The 22,610-nt window shown below is 44.7% G+C and overlaps 1 protein-coding gene across 1 annotated transcript; it reads right to left on the reverse strand.

Moving 5' to 3' along the window:
* Positions 1-3,307: 3,307 nt before the first annotated feature.
* tmem200b (transmembrane protein 200B) lies at positions 3,308-8,387 on the reverse strand. The gene is made up of 2 exons (XM_030346276.1): positions 7,946-8,387; positions 3,308-6,266 (listed from the first exon to the last, which is right to left on the reverse strand). The coding sequence occupies exon 2, from the start codon at positions 6,216-6,218 to the stop codon at positions 4,983-4,985; it is 1,236 nt and encodes a 411-aa protein (XP_030202136.1). The 5' UTR covers positions 6,219-6,266; positions 7,946-8,387; the 3' UTR covers positions 3,308-4,982.
* Positions 8,388-22,610: the final 14,223 nt, after the last annotated feature.

Here is a 22,610-nt window from a genome sequence, read left to right on the forward strand (position 1 = left end):
GTCAATGAGAGTCCTCTTAAATGGCTCTCTGCCGCTGGCAGGCTCCCATTATATTCTAACATTGTGGACGGGATCAGAGAAATAAAGCTAGCTTCTGCACTTTTGCTTGATGACGGTCTGTTTGTTACAGCGTCTGAGGAAGACTCGCTGAAGTAGAAGTCTCTCAGGAGTTAAGTTGTAGAAAGGTCTGATGGTGGAACGGTGAGGTGCCAGCTAGAGAGAGCAGAGTTTGTTGTGTTGGACTACAGAAAACGTAGCTCAGGGTTATTTTAAAGATTTAAAAAGGGTGACGCGGTGTTGAGATTGGAATGACAATAGGGAAAAACTACGATACTTCAGAGCGTGTGAATCTTCACCAGTGTGACTTATCCCACGGCTGAGAGGATCACGAGTGGTAGCGCTGGCCCGGTAGCGCTGCACTCTCTGTGAGCTGTGTACAGTCAACTGGCCCCACAGCGAGACGAATAGGGACATCAAAACCAACAACATCACAAACGACAAGGATAAATAAATAAGAGTTTTGCGGCTCAGAATTCTTTCAAAGCAAAACCGTCACAAAACATTTAATGGGAACAGATGTCGGAATTCGCTCTGTCGCCGATAAACCCGTGTTCCTGAAAGCCCTCCATCTCACCAATAATCCTGACGGGGGACATCCACGTCCATGCTTTCCGTCAGGAGACGAAAAGGCCTGGGAGTGAGTTTATCTTCCAGTGAGACCAATTGGCCGTTAAATACTGTTCTCGCCCCTCCCTGGACTGGGAGCAGAGGTGAATATTCAGTGTGAGCGAACAGCTTCTCCCTGCCTGCTGCAGATAAATTCCACTTCACTTAACCGAGTCGTTCACCGACATCTGCACCTATTATCAACTTAATCAATGGATTGATTATATATCGAAAAGCTAAACTACATTGTTGAGAAGCTCTTTCCCAGCACCACTACCCTAATGTGAGGCTCAATGTGTAATTTGGCAAATTGTTCCTTTAGTTAACCTGCATATCACAGGTGACCCCTCACTACAACACACATGACTATCGTGGCTCTCCTCAATTCTGGACGAGCTGCAGCGTTTCATCTGTGACTGCAGGAGGGAGGTCTGTGGTGGCCAGTAGCTCTCTGTGTAATCACCTGCACACGGATCAGGTCAGCTTACACAGAATCTCAACACACCCTGACCAATCACAATCAACTCATTTAAACAATTATGAATGACAATTGTCGTGTTGAATATATTTAAAATGAATCGTTTTAATTGGTCACAAATGCCTTTCATTTGATTTGTTGTCTTGAGTATTTTCACTAATTGCAGTTAATGAGTTATTCAATCATGTCTGTGATAGAATAACTGGCTTCGGAAACTAGTTTCCTTTGACATACATTCTCATCCAATCTACTTGTGTCTGCTTTCAGCATGGGAAGCCTTTCAGCCTGTAGCCGTGACAAAGGGCTGACCCATGCAACTCAAGGGTCCCAGGGGACCATTGCGAAGAAGACAAATTGATTTACTAATTGTGTGTAACACTATTCTGTGTGCCACACACACACACACACACACAATTAGGGCATTTAGCAGATGCTTTTATCCAAAGCGACATCGGTTAATACACACATTGACACACCGATGGCAGAGTCAACCATGCAAGGCGACAGCCAGCTCGTCAGGAGCTTATTTAGGGTTAAGTGTCGTGCTCAGGGGCACAGCAACACTCGAACTAGCAACCTTTCGGTTACAAGACAACTGCTCTTCCTCCTGAGCTAAGCCGACTCCAGACGACAGAAAGAGAACAGACGGTCACACTGTAGATACTCCCTATCAAGTTAGGATCTACAGGGAAACACTTCTTGACAACAGAAGACTCTGTTTCTGTCAATCGTCAGCAACAAGACCCATTATACATGTGCAAATCCCACAGGTTAACGGCTCGTGTACTGAGATGTACCAAGTACTGCATTGAATAAATAAAGTTGACTTTCTGCAGAATATATGAGTTAGTGCCCACGCCAATCGGACACAGGACGCTGGGCCTCATTGAGCTGGGAGGATTTTGATGCGGTTAAGGCAAATCTAATTATGGAAATAATTTCTGATGGTTGCCGTGAAGTAAATTAATTATAATATCAAAGCAAAACTCTCCAAGTCCCTGAACTGCTTGCAAATAAAAACAAATGTTCATATTTATAAGCCCTTCATATTTGACCAATACGATGTGAGAAACACATACACGGTGGCACCATTATATGCTTGGCCAGCATCATACATACGCTGATGCTAGCAAACATACATCAGAGAAATGCCCTTCAGAAATAGCCAAATAAAGCTCTATGCTAAGAGTAGACGTCGCAGCGGGCTAGTCTTTAGTGGCCCATGGTTCCCTTCAGTCTGCCAGAGTAACAGACACAGGTCCCCTTCTCTGGGCAGGATATACGTCGCACCTCATTGCCTCCACAGCCCAGGGTCACAGCAATAGGGACAGCAGTGGAATAGCGGAAGCTGCCTTTATAAAAGCTTAACCGTTTCCTTTCAAAGGATTTCCCCAGCGTGAAGCTATGCTCCAGGGTTCCCTCAAGTCTCCTAACATTTCAGGGAGACCGAGTAACAATGACAGCTGCTCCGCTTGGGTGACGAATCACGCCTTACCTGGCATCAGGTAATGCACTTTTCATTTCAAGGGCCCACATAATAGAAAAGGAATCCGCATTTCAAGGGACAAGCGATGATGAAGTAGTCAGGTCAAAGCTGGTCTAAAACTATGGCAGCTGAGCATACCCAACGCCAGCAGAACCATTCCTTCGGTTGACATGTTTTGGTTTTGCCCATATTCAATTAGATTTAACATACATGTGTTTCTTAAGAATAGAAGATGATACAAGAATAGATAACAATACATTTAAATCATTGAAAAACCAATGCCCTCCTAACCCCCCAGCCCCCCCCCCCCCCCTCCCCTCGGTCCACCTACAGTACTTCCTCTCCATCATTGGATGTATAGGAGTTTGTAATACTAGCATCGGGAGCCATGAGGCTGTGAACATCACCACACAGCTGCCTCTACCACAGTGCTCCCGAGTCAGGCGGGAGGGCACTGTGAGACAGAGGGAGGAACATGACAAGATGTTCCCTCCTGCTGTGGATTAGGGCTCCTCACTATTCACCGCAGCAAGAGGACACGTGTTGCACGTCTTTACCCTTGGGTGGATTAATCGTGACGTGATAACAAAGTGTTTGTACTGGAGCAGCAGATGATTTAGTGTCGGGGGGGGGGGGGGTCTTGAGTGTCAAAGAAATGTGGCGAATACTTTGGCATGACAATGTTTAATTTGGTGGTCTGCACAAGACTTTTAAAGACATTTCAAAGTCATTGATCGTTGGGTTAAAGGAGAGCTTCTATTGCTTGGAATACATTGAGAAGACAAACCGTCAAAACACAACGTACACGACAACAACACTGAGGACTGGTACGCACAACACAGTATGTGGGGGTGCTGGGGGTGACACGAGCCCGGCTGATACTGACATTTACAAACAAATTAAACACGATGATGTTTGGGGATAAAAGAAAAAAGTATCTGATGTTCATAGGTGGGCAAATATTTGCAGTACAAAAATAAATCGCTCTTATTTGGCTGTCAAAATTGTGACCAAGATATAGAGGCCAAATGGAGGACCCCTTTCAGTTCAGCACCCCACTGAACCTCGCTACCAATGGTTGAATATTTGATGCAGTATATATATATATTATATTTTAGCTGATTTCTTTGGAAATGGAATTGTCGTCAATAATACTCAGAACTGTGAAACTTGTGAAACCGTAATTAGGCAATGGTCAAAAATATAGCCTGGGTTACACAATCGACATACATTTTTTTTACATTGCATGACATATACTGTATATTGTATTGTATTGACATATACAACCGCTTATACACTGATACCAGTATCAATATCAAAAACAATATCAGTCGGGCTCTGGAAAAACCTTTTTGCTTTCATCATCCCGGAATCCAACCTCCTGTTCACTACGTGGTTTCACATGCATGCAAGAATGCTGATCGCCACATCCCCCTCCCCCTCCCACACACACACACACACACACACACACACACACACACACACACACACACACACAACGCAGTTATCCATTCCAGTATGTTATGTTGGTACTGAGCTGTAGCAGGAGTGACCCTCTGCTTAAACACAGAATTCACTTAAAGGTGGCTAACACATTAGCGCTAATGCGCTAATGCTAGCTGCTGTAATGAGATGTCGAATAGGAAGATTAGGACAAAACATACAATTCTCCTCACCATAGATTAACTAATATTTTCCCTTGTAACGTTCGCCCTAGTGGCTGGGTCATGTTGCATAAAGATGTGACATCCTGTACATCGCTACCATGCAATGCTTTAAGAATATGGGACTCCCAACTGGAACAACAACAATAGAAAACAAGCTCTTCTCTATCTGGGGAAGCAGTTAGCACCGTACGGGCTGGAGCTCCAGGTAGTTTAGTGTTCAATGGATTGCACAGTGAAGCCGTCCCTTAATCTGGCCTTTCTTCCCCTCTCAACGGGCTTCCTGGCATGTTGGAAGAACAAGCAACTGCTTTAGCAACAAGAGATAAGTCACTTTTCTGCACTGCCGACAAAACTGCTAAACAATTCGACTCTAGGTTCACCTTCAAAAAAATACAAAATCGAAATGAGAATCCAGATAATCCTTTTTCAGACCAAGGCCTTTGTTAGAATGATAAATCCAATAGATTAAACCAAGGCGGTATGTTGTGTCTATACACCCTTCAGGAATAGAATTGACATCAATTTCAAATCCGGCGCTCCAGCGGTTCCATGTCATATCAAATAAAGTGCGACATGAATACCCAGGAAAAAAAACAAAAGCACTCCTCCTTCCTCAACAACGACTGCGCAATCGAAGAAAATAAATCCTTTGACCGTGAAAGAGAGGCCATGATGAACCCCCCCCTCACTGGAACGGCCCGGAGCCGAAGCTCATGTCCCAGGGGGAACACTGCTGCTCCATCTGATCCAGCAGCCTGTCCACAGAGTCCTCCTTGTTCTCCAGCTTCAGGTACCTCCTCCCACAGCCCAGGTCCAGCCGGGGCCAGCTGCGGTGGGCCTCCTCCTCGCTCGGCCTCCCCTCGCCGGGCGGCGGGCCCCTCTGCTCCGGGACGTTGACGCAAACCTGCAGGCTGGCCTCCCTCCTCAAGGCCCTGGGCCCCCCGCGCTCCTCCCGGCCGCCCTCCCGCAGGAGCGGGGCCCCGCGGGGGTTAGTCCTGTAGCTGACGCTGTGGCAGCGCCGGGGCGTGGCCACCTCCGGGTCCTCGCCCTCCAGAGTGGACATGGAGCTGGCCGACACCAGGCAGTTGCTGTACTGTGAGCTGGAGGCCGGGCGGACCGGAGGCACGGCGGCGGCGGCCTCCCGCCCGGGGTTGAGCCTGGAGGTGAGGTCCGTCGCGCTGGAGTTGCGGGAGCTGGAGGAGGAGTGAAGGGAGGGGGTGGAGGCCGACTCCTGGTGGTGTAGCGCCTGGGTCCACTGAACCGCCTGCTGGTATTTCCCCTCTGCCGTCTCTTCATGCTGCTGCTGCTGAGTCCTGGTGATTAGCAGGGGCTCGGAGCTGGCCTGCAGACACAGGATGTTGAGGTGGGCGGCGGGCAGGGTGCTCACCCACTGGTAATGTTTGGCCATGGAGTTAGTCACGGCCATCTCGGTCAGCTCTGCCGAGGGCACCACGGCAGACACGGAGCAGATGACGTTGCGCATCTGCGCCAGCAGCACCTGGGTCTCCCGGTCACGGTTCTCGTAGAGGACCGTGTTGGCGCAGATCAGGATGAAGAGCCCCACCCCCATGATGACCGGGCCGAGGAGCTTCATGCGCTCGCTGTGGATGAGTCCGGCCGTGGTCAGCAAGCTCTGGGCTCCCAGGCTCCAGCTCGACGTCTGAGTGTTGGAGACGCCCTCCGCCTTGCCGGGTCCCAGCATGGAAGCGCGAGAGATCCTGTACGGCCAGTAGCCCGCCACAGCTAGCCCCGTGCCCACCACCACCACCACGATCCCCAGCACCAGGAAGGCCCCCGGGATGGAGCGAATGCGCAGTTTGCCTCTGATGACCCCCGCTTTCTTCTTCTTGCTCCGCAGGCTAAAGCGGGGCTTGTGGGTCTGGTGGGACGGGGAGAGTGTGGGCAGGCCTTTGGTCTTCATGGTGCGGGTCGGGGCAGAGACTCTGGAGGTTCTAGCACAACGAGGGGTCTGGAGCGAGGGAGAGTCGAGTTAATGACAGAAGGATAATGACCGCTTTCTCATTTATATCAGCTCGTTAAAACCCACAGACGCAGTTTTAATGTGCTGTTCATTGGAGCTCTAACAGCAAAAGCGGCTGCTATTGTTTTACAGCGCTGGGACTATTGTGGCAGGTCTTGATGGTGTGATAAACAAACTATTTTTTTACCACTGCAGTCTCCAGTCTCCACACAATGTGATATAACACATCAATATGTCAATTAGATATGCACATTTTTATTATTTTTGAAAAGGCACAAACAACTTTTTTAGTCCTGTTCACCACACATTCATGTCAAACAATAACCACTGCTGAAAGTAATACAAGTGAGAACTCTCCCAGGCTGCTGGGCCGAGCTGTGAACCCGCTAAGCTAAAAAACAAAAGCTGGGTAAGACGTGCACATGTGCCTTTCTCATCAGCCTCCCCACAGAACCATAAACAAAAGGCAGAGTCATGGAAAAAAACAGCTTCAAAACAACTGGACACACAAACATTGGCAAGGAAACGTAGTGAAACACAAGATGGCTGTTTGGTCTAACATGTCATATGTAGCGGGCAGCTACATGCTATAGGTAGCAAGGACACCTCCTTTATAGGTATTTAATTAGGGGCCCAGCCCAAGGGATAAATGTTGCACTCAAAAATGAAACCCAATTGGCTAACGATTCTTAGGGCTACAATATCGCCTGTTTCCTTTTGCCTTTAACTTTTTGATGTTGTCGTGTAGATATACGATATGCCGATGCACTCATAGCCTGAGTCAGGTCTGATGAGAACCTTTGATCATCTCATCAGTAGGCCTAGTTAGTTTCATATGGCCTTTTCAAAACTGTGTTCAACTATTTAACAGCAACACTATCCAATTGAACTACAATTAGAACCATGGGACACTAACCTATGTGTACTGAACAACATTACTGATGATAGCCTACCACAAGCGGCAACATAAAGAGCTGTAGAAGAAGCTGTCTCTGATTGCATGTGCGAGTCTACCTGTTACCTCTAGTATAAGATTTAATCACCTTATGCCCAAAACAACAAAGTCATTCAGAAAAAGGTTACAGTTTCACTAAGCCAAGCAATAAGACGAAATGTGTTTATCCATCAGTCAGTGTTCATCCGAAATGTGTGTTGCATGTAAACGAGATGATGTTGAGATTTCATTGAGGTGACTGATTCGTCGCATTCGGACAATGAATGACTACACACAAAATATAGAATTAATATAATCTGAAAATCCCAAAGTTACTATTATGTTATGATATTCGCTTTAATAAAGACTGTTGACCAGGGTGGAACCGCAGGAGCATTTCCACTCGTTGCTCTGTAAGAATGCCTTTCTTTTCTGCAAGAAACCAAGCCAATGCAACAGACACATGACTCTGAGGTCTAAGAATTGAAATCCTTACAGAAATTAGCCAAATTGAAGCGAGATCCAAATTAAAACCAAGAAAGAACACATAATGAAGAGCCAACTACTAACTATACAAGCAGAACCTGAAATGTAAACGTGTGTTGCGTTAGTCGAACAATGCTCAATCCGCGAAGAGACGCGAATGAAAAAGACGCAAATGCTGCATTAGGCGTTTTACCTTCAGACGGACGGGGAAGGACCAAGGAGTAAGAACTCAAGGATAAGGACTTACCTTAGCGGAGCATCTTGCTGAGATGTTCGGCGTGCAGAGTGTTGCTGTCGGAAGGGGGCTCACATGGTGACGGTGGACCGGGGGGCACCGGGACGCGGTGATGCTGAAGGACTCACAGTGCCCTGCAGGACTGGGAGCTTCATAGTTGATGCCGTTGCTGTAATTCTCCTTTGAACAACCTGTAGGCTAGAAAGATCAGGCTGTGAAATGAGTGCAAAAATGGGACGAAGAGGGCGAACATGAAAAATAATTTCCCCGACTACAGTTACAGTACAATTATATATAATTTTGAAGGTGCGAATTAATGAGGTTAGGCCAATAACCATTCAGGATCCTTCCTGAAATATCGGATCATATCAATAGTGCACCAGGCATAACTGTTATAGGTCATAATAATGAGGTTTTGTCCTTGGTTCCACTGAGCACTTAGCCTAGATGTTGGATAAGCATCTTTGACAAGGAGACCAGCGTGCCCCCCCCCCCTACAAAACCAATTATTACGTAATCAAATGGGATCTGAGCATACCTAACCCAGTCAGATGATGCTCCCTTCTGCTCCCTTTCCAAAAGTTATAGGATTCACTGCAGCTTTATTTCCCCTGGAATGTCACGTTCCTGCAGAATTTTCAAAATAAAAGTTTCAAAACTTTATTAACGCCCTTTGAAAATTGCCCAATTGCAAAGTAGGGCTGTCCATGGATGCAACCATGATGCAACCAACATCCATGGATGTTGGGAAGATATCAGTATCTATTTGCTCACACCCGAAGCAACATGATCTACATTTCAACAGATTAGCTTTATGTGACATTAATATTTTAAATGTAGGTTTTTGTGATTAACTGCAAAGAAAGTAGCACTAGTCGTATATCGTCAATATGTTAATATTATTTCACACATAAATACTGAAAGAGATCGGGAGAGAGCCACAGAAAGATAACAGTAGCCTACATCACCACAAACTAAACCACCATTTATTTATTGCCGCTGTTTCAGCATATTTTCGATTACATTTCAGCAACCATGGAAATTAATTGCAAATTAAAAGCTTTGTTGTGTCAATTTCCAGAAGCTCACAATCAAAGGGACTTTTTGTAATTGACTGAGCAGAAGATTTGTTTGTTAAGTAAGTGCTCCATCTACTGGTAGTAATTGGAATACGTGTTCTAGTATGCACAAGTAAACCTACATGCATGTGAATATCCAAGAACAAAACCACAAAACACAAGAAAGGGAATGTGAAAGATGATCATGACTTTGCTCACCAGAAGCGGGCAGTCATGTTAAACTTTGTTCTATAAACAGAGCATTTAGGTTGATTTAGTGTCAAATTGAAAGTATGGAAGGTCTTTTTCACAAACAATGTGCACTGGGAAGCAGGGACGAGTCTGTTTGTTCGCAACCACCCATTTGCAAACAGAGAGACAGAGAGGATTAAATGTGAGGGTAACTGGGAACACCACCCTCCACTGTAGCTTCCCCACTGGGTAACTGGGAACACCACCCTCCACTGTAGCTTCCCCACTGGGTAACTGGGAACACCACCCTCCACTGTAACTTCCCCACTGGGTAACTGGGAACACCACCCTCCACTGTAACTTCCCCACTGGGTAACTGGGAACACCACCCTCCAGCCTGTGTGTTGACCAGACCTCAGGGGACCGGACCAGACCACAGGGGGCCAGACATCAGGGGGCCAGACCCCAGGGGACCGGACCTAACCCTAACCCTAACCCCAGGGGGCCAGACCCCAGGGGGCCAGACCCCAAGGGGCCAGACCAGACCCCACGGGGCCAGACCAGACCCCACGGGGCCAGACCAGACCCCAGGGGGCCAGACATCAGGGGGCCAGACCTGTCCCCAGGGGACCGGACCAGACCCCACGGGGCCAGACCAGACCCCACGGGGCCAGACCCCAGGGGGCCAGACCAGACCCCAGGGGGCCAGACATCAGGGGCTGGACCTGTCCCCAGCGGGCCAGTACCAGATTCAGTGGGGGTTTAGAGCTTAATGTGGGTTATGTTCCAAATACAATGCTCTTGGTTTTAGATATGTTCAGGAAAAGTTTGTTATCAGAGATCCATTTGAATACCATGTGCAGCTCTTTGTTGGGGGCTGAGGTGATTTCCTCAACTGTGTGTGTGCAGACATATATAGAGTGATGAATCATCTGCTTCGCTAGACACACAGGCTTTTTTATAAACAGGCGGGAGATCATTTGTAAAAATCGAGAAGAGCGGTGGTCCTAGTGAAGAGGCCTATGGATCCCACACTGTTTAAGTCTTGCATTTGAGAGGCTTCCGTTAAAGAAAACCATCTGTGTCCTATTGGTGAGGTAACTTTCAATCCATGCTACGGCAGATGGAGTCAAGCCATAACATGTACGTTTCTGCAATGGTAAGCCACGATCAATGACATGAAAGGCAGCAATAAAGTCTAATAGTACTGCTCCTACAATATTCTGTTGATCAATATCTTTGATAGATAGATAGATAGATAGATAGATAGATAGATAGATAGATAGATAGATAGATAGATAGATAGATAGATAGATAGATAGATAGATAGATAGATAGATAGATAGATAGATAGATAGATAGATAGATAGATAGATCAGAGTAGTGTAACACATTACTTTTCAGACATACCCCCAGTGGTAACTGGGGGTATGTCAATCAAAACAAACTCAAAATAACCCACAGTACTATCATGTAGAGCCATGGTTGAATGGAACTCCCTTCCAGGTCATATTTAAAAAATCCAGAACAAAGCTATCTTCAAACACAAGTGAAGCAACACCTCATGGCTGTTTGCACTGAATCCTACTATGTATTACTGAATTTTAGGCAAGGCCAGGCAACTTTATTTATATAGCACTTTTCATACACAAGGCAGACTCAAAGTGCTTCACATATAAACACTGTCATACAATAAAATTCATTTAAAATGTATCAGGGGGCCAGACCCCAGGGGGCCAGACCTCAGGGGGCCAGACCCCAGGGGGCCAGACCCCAGGGGGCCAGACCTCAGGGGGCCAGACCTCAGGGGACCGGGCCCCAGGGGGCCAGACCCCAGGGGGCCAGACCAGACCCCAGGGGGCCAGACCAGACCCCAGGGGGCCAGACCAGACCCCAGAGGACCAGACCCCACGGGGCCAGACCAGACCCCAGGGGGCCAGACCAGACCCCAGGGGACCAGACCCCACGGGGCCAGACCAGACCCCAGGGGGCCAGACATCAGGGGGCCAGACCTGTCCCCAGGGGGCCAGTACCAGACCCCACGGGGCCAGACCAGACCACAAGGCAGACTCAAAGTGCTTCACATATAAACATTGTCATACAATAAAATTCATTTAAAATGTATCAGGGGGCCAGACCCCAGGGGGCCAGACCTCAGGGGACCGGGCCCCAGGGGGCCAGACCCCAGGGGGCCAGACCAGACCCCAGGGGGCCAGACCCCAGGGGGCCAGACCAGACCCCAGGGGGCCAGACATCAGGGGGCCAAACCTGTCCCCAGGGGGCCAGTACCAGACCCCACGGGGCCAGACCAGACCACAAGGCAGACTCAAAGTGCTTCACATATAAACATTGTCATACAATAAAATTCATTTAAAATGTATTAATAGAAAACAAAACATATGCAAAACATTTCTAAAATAGATAAATAAATAAAGGTAAAGTTAAAAAGGCTTTTATTTTTAGAAAGTGCCATGTACTTAAGATTTAGCAGAAAGCTAAAGCAAACATAAAAGTCTTTAGTCTTGCTTTAAAAGTGGTCCAAGTTGGGGCAAGTCTTAAATCCTCAGGGAGTTAATTCCAGCTATTTGTTGCATTGTAACCAAATCCTGCTTTCCCATGTTTTGTGTTTACTCTGGGGATAATTAACAGACAGGTCTCAGGAGATCTTAGTGGTCTAGAAGGCTTATGTAGTGGAAGCATATCAGTTAAATACTTTGGCCCTAAACCATGTAGGGATTTATTTATAGGTTAGCAACATTATTTAAAAATCAATTCTCTGACCTATAAGAAGCCAATGTAACGATCTAAGAATTGTTGTAGGCCTAATATGTTCAAATTTGCTGGTCTTTGTTAGAACTCCAGCAACATTTTACTTTTATTAACTACTTACATGCATACTACACACTTTAATATACATATATATTAGTGAACATATCTCGTATATACCATCCCATCTTTTCCCCCCACACTCAAAATCCCCCACTACGAGTCTTTACTTGTGGAAGTACCAGAGACGTCAGACACAGTCTTTATTATTCATAATATCATCTGAGGCGCACATAGCTTTTGGCCGTGATATTAGATCGATTATATAAATACCTGTAAATAATATTATTATTATGTTATATTATATTATATAGATATATAGAGCTCCAGGAGTCAGCAAATGGCAACAATCCCTTCTCCTCCATGATGTGGTTCAGTCTAACAGCTCATTGTTCAATGGGCAGCAGCTCATTTGCATCAATGCTACAGACATCAGCAACAGCGCATTCTGAAGGGACTGAAAAAGAGGGGAATAGCGGTAGACAATATTTTTTTTCCTAAAAACTATTTCCAACAAACAGCTTTAAAAACATGTTTTCTGGAACTCAAATACTATGTTTGCTTGTTGGGAAAAAAACATAATATGTGACCTTTAATGCACCTCATTTTGACGAATTCGTCATATATAGGTGGCCAGCATGAATAAATATATACTATATTGTCAATCTTTTCTGAAAATAGACAATCATATTTTCAATAACTGCTTTGACAAAGTAGGTTTTGCCGCTGTTTGATGGTCCTGATACTACCTGAATTGGTGTTGAATCCCGGGGTCAAATATATTGTTCCCCAAAGCCATCTTACCACCCTTCTTGCCCCTCTGATGGGATGGATACTTAGTGACAAAAAAAATTAAACATTCAACATTTAACATACGATATATTACATTCTTTATTAACACATTAATCGGGTATAATCATCATTACAAAAGAGACTGATGATAAAAAACATTTATGACACCAACATATAATGCACAAAAATAATACAAAAAACAATAAAAACAACCATGAAACAAAACATTAGTCTCTACACGACTAACAAACTTGTACCCCTTCTTTATCACTACGGGTGATAGCCTAATAGCTAATATCCGTAAGTAAGCGTGGTGTAATCATGAAAGACCCTACGTTTGTTGCAAACCACGCACAGACGTTTAACTACCATGGCGTTTTTAAGCAGTAACCTCTTGTTATCTTGAAACATCTACCATCAAGAAAATCTGCAGGGGTGGACATTTCCGCACGTTTACCATGCTTTGTGTCCTGCAGAAAATAATTGATTTGTAATAGCCTACCTCGTCACTAAACGTCCATCTTGCTCCAGCGCTTCTCTCACTGTTTGACCTTTATATCCATACATCCACAGTAACCTCATCCACTAACTTTCTCAGCCCAAAATTTTCCATAACCTTAGTAAGAATGTAAGTACCGCCAGTTGTTTTCACATCAAATATTACCATCTCTCCATGATTTTCCTTTTTGACCTTACTGCTTGTAGTGGTTGTCTGGTTCTTTCCTGCACTGATGTACTTAATTGCCAGGGTTTCAATGCCAATCTCGATCATTTTGTGGCATGGAAAATGCATACTAAAAGCTCTTTTGTTGGATGTTAAAATAACAAGATCTTTGCCTTGGTTTTTGGACGCCTTGTCTTTAAACCTATCGCAGGTCTGAAGTGATTCGTACATAGTCCTCGCCTTCTTGCATACAACATTATACAGATCTTCCTTCCCATACTTGTAAGAAAATTGATGGCAGTGCAGCTCTTTGGCCTACGGACGAAACATAATGTGATGGAAGAAACGGATTATGACATCTGAATGAAATAACATTTTTTAAATAACATAACAGCAGTAATGCAGAGAGTATTTACCAGACAATAGATCTGTAAAATTAGATACTTTGTGCAAAACAATGGCATTGTATGAAAATAGTTAGCTTACAGTTAAAAAATAAATGGGTGCAGGCTAAGCATTATTATATTCTTGTTAAGCATAGTCTTTATATGGTGTCATGCGGTACCTTTTCCTCCGGTTCATCATATATTGCCTTTTTCACATCCATTATCCCATGAGGCTGTGGCCCTCTGGTATGAGACAGCCAGATTTAGCTGCAGACCGTAGTTGATTCCTTAATAAATACACAAACAACTGCAAACTTACACTATATACTGTCAACAAATAACATTTTGTGAATGTGTTATTCTTATTTGAGTACATGTAAATCAATGTCACACACACACACACACACACACACACACACACACACACACACACACACACCACACACACACACACACACACGAGCACACACTAGATCCCATATCGCATCTTTGAAATATTGAAGGACTATTAATCTTCTACTCTATTCCTTACTCCCCTAAATACGCCACTTGTCATGTTCATTGCACCTAACAACATAAACTGTAGACATACATTACAGAAGAATGGAAAGTTATGGCACTGCGGGGTGCGCATTGCTCTTGTATCAATATTCACAGCCATAGTTGTTGTCCCCAAAGAAACCCATCCGGTTTTCTTTGTAGTGATAGTGATGAGACACAAAGAATAGACATGTGTACTGGTGTATGGCATTACGGTGTGGTACGCAAACTGCACAGCCAAAGACAGGAAAACCCTGCAGGGGGTTATTACAGTAAGACGGCAGGAAAAATCATCGGCTGCCCCCTGCCCTCCCTGGAGAACATTGCCACCTCCCGGGGGCTGAATAGGGCAAAAAGAATTATGAGTGACCCATCACACCCCGGCCATGGCTTCTTCCAACTCCTCCCTTCGGGTAGGAGATACAGGTCCCTTGGGAGCCGGACAAACAGGCTGAGGAATACCTTCTACCCCTGGGCAATTCGATCAACAGATACACATTGTCATAGTCATGATATAGCCGAAATATAACACACATGCAGATGAATACATACAGTCAGTCTGCATAGTATCGTAGGATGGAACGCTGTTTTTTTTTTTTAACAGACACAAAGACTTGTTTACCGGTGTGGGATAGCGGTCTTCTGTATGGCTCAAGGATGCCGATCCATCATCGATATTTATGACATGCTCTCATCACCATACCCCCAGCCCCTCGGCGTCATTGCACCCTGGCCAATAGACACCTGGGGGACACCCCCTACCTACGTTAGGATGGGTGTTTACACACACCCACCACTCCTTGGGGTCATATACATTTACCGTTGAAAATGAGTAAAGTTAATACACTTACAATTTAATTGATGAAATTAATAGAATAGTTGTTAGTAGTATATAATAGACACTCCCTGGGTATGTTTATGAAAATAGCAACTTCCGGTTAGGGAGGGGTGGGGGTGGAGGGGGGATCCCTATTCGCAGGGGCACTTCCGGTTGGTGTTGTTATGTCATGTATAATGTCTGCGTTGCGCCTGTAGGGGTCGCAGGGTGCTGGGATCTGTAAGGGCATTGTGTGTGCACTTAGGGGGCTTGTGAGCTTGTATTGTGGGTGTGTACCTCAAATAGTTTAAAAAGGGGTGAGACGCCTGCTGTAGGGTCATAGCATTCAACAGATTGTCGTCAGTGTTCTTTTCGTTCAAACATGGACTGCTCATCAGAAGATACCCAAGGATCAAACAGCACTAAATGGATGTATAGGGACCCACGCACCCTGTCGCCCCTGTCTTCTCCCGCCAAGGACTACTCTGCATCGAGCATTGTGGACGGTGAAAGCCAGTTGTCTGAGGGTATGTCCGGCTTTAGTACACCTGTGTCTAACTATGTCAATAGGTATGGAGATGAGGCACTGCTAAGTGCTCCGCTCAAAAAGACGAGGCCTGTTCCAGGCTTGAGAGACCGGACTGCTGGGGATTCATTCACCCACGTTGGCGAATACGGATTGGAGTACGTAATATCATGGGTCGATGGATGGATCATTTTGAAAGTTAAAGATTGTGCTACAGAGTGGCGGTTGAACGTTCATTAGTGGAATTTTTTCTTTGAGATTTTATGCCCCGTGCTAGACGGTGTCAGGGGCACTTGGCATGTAGGAACCCATGTATTCAAATTGATTTTTCAGCATGAATCGAGGATTCATCGCATGGATGCAAACCATCATACGAAGAGACCGCAGGAGTTCATTTTTTTCAGACGCAGTGTTGATACAGAGGCTACCACAGTGCTATGATATGCATTGCATCGGTAGCTCTCCTCTACGCACAGTGTTTAAAAGCTGCTGATTATTTTGATAATGTCTTTTTCATACAGGGGGCTGATTTGTCAACCCTACGTGCAATTTTTGCAGAGATTGATTCATTGGTTAAGATGAATGAAGAGCCAGGGTGCACATCTGATGAATACAGAATGCGCCTGTTTGAGCCGATTGGTACTGATGAGGGGGTATATGGTGTGTTTGAGTATGTTTAGGGCTATGTTACCATTAGAAAATGTCTTAGAGGTATAAGAAAGTGGGATACATGTTAGTAGTATTAAGTGTGTTTTAAATGTGTGTTTTTTGTTCATATTCTAATGATATATGCTGATACGCTATGCAGCACAGGACAATGATGAACATGTACAAAGTGGGGGCGTGGCTATGGAGACTGGTGATTTAAAGGCCGTACAACCCGTACACCACTGGCTTCAGGAATATGCCATCTATCTGGCCGGATTGAAGGAGAAGATCGGAGAGGACAGTGAGCTGGAGGTGGACACTGCTATGAGAGATGACGGATGGCCTGCATCAACACAGATCCGTTTAAACCCTGCGGCGCTGGGTGTTCTGCGATTTACCACTGGTATCTGCGTGGCAGCCATCATCACACATCAGAAGCAAGCGGACTGCTGGGGGTGCCAAAGTGATTGCCCAAGTCAACGACGCCATTGCTGCATGCAAGGATCGACACATCATCACTATGAATCCCATTACGATACCATATGTGATATATTGGATAGACCCCCATTCCTGCTACTTTTAGAAACTTTTATAAAGAAGACTATAGGGTTGACTGTGTCCCCAGGAAAAATCTATGGTGTGGTTGATTCTTTTCTATGTGATTTATTGGGTACCACCTATGATACCGAAAAACTGGATTTAATAACCAGCGAAGGTGTGCCCGATGAACAGCTGCTTTTGATATATGAAGCCACACAAATGTGGCGTAATACATTGTCATTCGGTAATACAAGGCCTGGTGTCAAGCGTCGTTTATAATGGGGGTGTTGTTTTCTTATGCATATGATGCGGATAGCAAGTATGTATCAGATAGACTATCCGTTTTGATGTATGCTGCCATAGAAAATGATACGTATGTCCATCATAATGCTTATATCAAATGTATGGATAAGGATTGGAATGATTTGGTCATGAAATTCTTGTATGATAAACCTACTGATCAAATGTTAGCTGAAATATTTACCCATTTCCCCGATGGGGACTGTTTTACCGTCGGACATGTCATGTGTATATGTGCTTTTGTATCGGATGTCTTGAAGTTGAATATTCCCTCAAACGCAGAGGGTATTAGAACTGCTCGCATGATGTCTTGTAAAATGGTGCAGAAAAATAAAGCTGCCTGTAAACTATATCTGCGCATTGTATCGCGTGGACAGACATTTTAAATAAAAGGATGGATAACTCTGATCATCTTTTCAGTATTCGTTTTTTGTTGCAGTCATACGACATGGATAAACTGATGCATAAGACTTATTATGACCCCGCTGGACCAGGGGGTTACGGAGATAGTTATGTCCCCCTGCTAAGGAGTATTAATATAACCGACACCAGCAGGAGACACTGCATTCACATGTTCGACAAGCCGCATTACGTACACCCTCTTGGAGATATTGAAATCGATCTAAAGTCTGACCAGAATACAAATATAAAATTCACATATGGTAAAGTGATACTCAAGCTGCATTTTAGACCTGTAAAACAGTAGAATTCATAGCACCATCTATAGGGATGAGGGGGTATAGACCGCCTTACGACGAGAACAAATATGTTCAGTATTATTTAAACCAAGCAGGGAGTGGGCTACCTGGCTATGAGGGTAGCAGCACACAATATGGAGCCGGCATCGGAGGGATGTTCCGTAGCCTCTTTAGAATGGCTATTCCGTTATTTAGGCGAGGGGTTAGCATAGCAAAGCCTCATCTGAAGACTGCTGCTAAACATATTATAGGCGACGTTATGACCAACATAGCCCATGCTGCATCTACGCCCAAACAGCAGGGGTCAGGCATGAGGGTATATGCCAGAAGAGCAACAAAGTATCCTCCTATAGGTTGTGGGCGTACCCGTGCACCGGCACGACGTCGTAAACAGAATAAAAGATTGGCATCTATCAAAAAGAGAGCCAAACCTAAAAGGATCAGGAAGGTGGCAACCCGTCGTTTTAGAGGGATGGCTAAGGATATATTCATCTAGTATAGCAGGGGGGGTGAATAACAATGGCGTTGCTACATAACATGTCAGACGAATGCAATAAGAGCGAACTGGATCTCTTCTCCCTGCCGATGACGCAGACTTCGATAGAAAAAAATACATATATTGAAATACCCCCGCTATCGGCGCTAACAGATGGTGGACCCATAGAGTTCTTTGTATCGGCCAGTAGCGAAGACTATATCTAAACAATACGTATTTACACCTGAGGATCAAGATTACTAATCCTGATGGAACAGACTTGGCTCCGGCGGCACCCGTGGGACTGATTAACTATCCAGGATGCACGTTATTCTCCCAAGTAGATATTACTCTGGGTGATAGGCTTATCACCCAGTCGTCAAACACCTATCCGTACAGAGGCATTATAGAATGCTTGCTAAACGATGGAAACGGGACATTAGACACCCAATTTGGCTGTGGTCTATTCCAGAAAGACACCCACGGTCATATGGACGATATTCTTCCTGGAGGCCTCAATCTAGGCTTAACGACTAGGAGCGAATATACGGGTCGAAGTCGTATCGTTGAACTGATATCCCCTATACACGTCGATATGTTTTTTCAGGAGAAACTGTTGATTAACGGAGTTGATCTACGCATGAGATTCATTAGAGCAAAAAATGATTTCTGTCTGATGTCCGATGGTGCTGTGGAATACCGTGTATCTATAGTGTCTGCAAATGTTTTCATTAAAAAGGTATCGATAGCACCAGGCATCAAGCTGGCCCATGCCCGTGCGTTAAACCAAGCTAACGTCAAATACCCAGGGGCGGGCCGTACTATTAGGCAAACCAGGCATTTGCCTGGAGCCCCGGGCCCCATAGAAGGTTTTTGGGGCCCCCAAATTTATTTATTTATTTATTTATTTTTTTTTACCTTTATTTTTCCCGATAAAACATTAAGAACAGTTTCTTATTTACAATATTGATCTGGTCAAGAGGGCCCCAATGCATACATTTTTTCCCCATATTTATTATTTTTATAAAAATCTCTTCACAATAGTAGCATCGGGATGTCTAATTATTACTCATGTTTTGACGATCTTTCCGTGTGCACCCCCCTTCAGTCTGCACTACATGGACTATTCCATGTTACGCGCATCACGCTCATCATGCGTATGCGGAAATTATGTCAAATTCAAAACAGTAAGCGGTAAGAGAGAGAGAGAGAGAAATCGAGTGAGACATAAATCGAGTGACACATGAAGCGATCGTACGAAAGCGGGTCACATAAAAAGAAAGACCAAAGGCAGGACTTTCTTTCAAAGCTGCCAAAGCTATCCAGCTGTTTTACAGCCACCGCAGTGGCAGCGGGACCGTCGGCGGATCAAGAGCAGCCGTCAACGTCGTTTGCTGTCACGTTACTGCTCCTTTCATTCCAAGTGGCTCTGGCTCAGCCAGCAGCGATGCTAATGACGTGTGTCAACAAACTGACGGAGATGATGCACAACTGGTAGTGAATATTTCTCAGTCTCCTTCTTCCACTTTGGTTATTGAAATTTATGACAATAACGATAACAATGACTGCGAGACACATATTGCTGTGGATGACCCAGCACTCTGGCCCAAGCTGCTGTGTCTTGGGCAGGTGCACACATATTCTTGTGGATGACCCAGCACTCTGGCCCAAGGGCCGCAGATTCACAAAAGCATACTATTACATAGTAATGAAAAATGGTGAGAGGGTGAACAGGTCTTGGTTAGTCTACAGTGAAAGTGCAGACCGTGTTTTTTGCTTTTGTTGTTGCCTTTCTGGAAAACAAAAACAACTGAGTGAGGAAGGATTTAAAGACTAGAATAACCTTGCAATGCATCTAATCAACCATGAAAGGTCTGAAGAGCACAGGAAATATAGTGATAGCTGGACGCAGCTATCAGTGGGTTTCCAGTAGTGGTTTCCAGTAGCTCACAGCAGATAGCTGCTGTGAACTACTGGAAACCCTCAGGTAAATGAGGACTTATGGTTAACAGTCAGTGTAATGTGTCAACATAACTAATCTTATTGTTTTGTATGTTATTCTCAATTTGTAAATAGATAATTAACATTTGCATGAAAGAAGGATAGTGACTTTTGTTCATCCCTTGTATGGAGTATCTCATTATGCGATATAAGGTACTGAGACCGGTAGATGCAGGGGCCCCCAAATGACTGTTCGCCTGGAGCCCCCAAAGGGCTAAGTTCGCCACTGCAAATACCCCGTTGATAGAGTGTGTCTAAAGAATGTATCCATCGCTGCTGGCAGCAGAATATGCACCCAGGATAATCTATTTCTAGGACAAATACCCAAGATGGTTATTATAGGTTTTGTGTATAACGAAGCATTCACAGGGAGTTATGCTAGGAATCCTTTCAGTTTCCAGCATTTCGGCATTGAGTTTTTATCCCCATACTGCGACGGTCAGGCCTATCCTGCTAAACCCTTTCAGCCTGACTTTACTTTACTTTTTACCCGAGAATATTTTCAACTGATTCAGGCTACAGGTCGTCAGCTCAAAGATAGAGAAATAGCTATTAATCATAAGGAATTCGGAGATCGGTATGCATTATTTTGTTTCAACCTTGACGAGGGTGGTGGACAACATGTATCGCTAGTCCGAACAGGGAATGTGAGGCTAGAAGCACGATTCAGAGCAGCGCTGGCTACAACGGTCAATTTGATATGTTATGCAGTTTATGATTCTGTTATAGAGATATCAAATAGACGGCAGGTGTTGTTGGACTATTACTGAAAAGACGTTGCGATATGAATACTATAGAGCTGACAGCAGTGTGTCAGAAAATGGCACACAAGGCTTATTTTCTTGGTGCGTTACCGTGTAATCAACTACCCCGGGAAATTCGTCAGAGGCCTGCAATGCTGGTGATCAACACCGAACCTTCACACATGGCAGGTGCCCATTGGCTAGCTATATATATTACGGCTGAGAGCCAGGGATACTTTTTCGACTCCTACGGCAACCCTCCCTCATACTCTGAGTTTCGTGAGACCATACAGCGTTTTCTCGATCAACACTGTATAGATGTAGTTCATTCTACACAACAGGTCCAAGATCCATCAAGTACCGCATGTGGGCACCATTGTGTTTTTTTCTTGTTTAATATGCAAAAAGGTGTATCCTATCAAAAGTTTTTGAAAATGTACGGAGATAATCTACCCCGTAATGATGAAAAGGTTTATGACTTTGTTGGCCGTGTACAACCTAGTGTCTGTAATGAACATGATATGTCATGTGTGCAGTCATGTATATGCGGATGTAACATGTAACATGTGTTGTTTTGGTATGATAATAAAAAATAAAACAATGATTTGAATACATTTTCAGTCGTACTGTTGTTCTTTTATTTTTACGGCTATAACATATACATAAAGATACATAAGAAATTTAAAATGGTATCCACTCGGCCATAGCCATTCCAGGGGAGGTAATAGATGGCAACGTCTGATTACGTTTCCTCCTTTTACCAGATGAGACAGGCATAGCTGCCGTCGCATAGTCACCCTTAGTTGAGGGCGTATACTTATACATGTCTACAGTTTGTCTGAGCTGTTTATTAGGGATAGCCGATAGCGGTATATTATTACTGGCTAAAAATTTCAGAAATACATTCCATCCCTGTGGTCTGACAGATTCGACAACATGGTAAGGGGCGGTAACATTCTTTAACAGATCAAACATATGGGACCCCTTAATAGTTTCGCCTTGTAAAACGAGCTCCCCCTTGTCCATCCATGAGACATTTTTTAGATTTCTTTAAAGAGTCCAGGATCTGTCTGGTATTGCTCTTGCTTCTGACGGGTATATGTTTCATTATATCCTTATAAATATGATCGCCGTTGCCATCATCGTCATCAACACCATGCTGTACCGCCACAGGTGTATGAACTGGGCCCCCATCCGCAAGTGACAGAGTTAATTCTCCATGCTCACGTTGTCCTTGTTTCACCATGGATAGATAACGCTGCAGGACCGCTCCGTACCTTGCAGCTTTTTCATATAGGTCTGTATTGGGAGTGTTCAACACCATCGCAATGGCCTTATCCAGCTCTTTTTCAGCAGAATCCCTGGGTTGGGTATGCTTTAAGGCATCGAGCTGATGTTGAGGAACTAGATACATCTTGTGCGTATGATCCATTATAATCACCCTCCTCTTGAGAACAGGCTTGTAAACAAC

The sequence above is a fragment of the Gadus morhua genome, chromosome 22 (genome assembly GCF_902167405.1).
Source record: "Gadus morhua chromosome 22, gadMor3.0, whole genome shotgun sequence".
Classification (NCBI taxonomy): domain Eukaryota; kingdom Metazoa; phylum Chordata; class Actinopteri; order Gadiformes; family Gadidae; genus Gadus; species Gadus morhua.

Excerpts from the sequence above, each read along its gene's own strand:
- tmem200b (XM_030346276.1), bottom strand. The coding sequence starts at position 6,218 with ATGAAGACCAAAGGCCTGCCCACACTCTCCCCGTCCCACCAGACCCAC.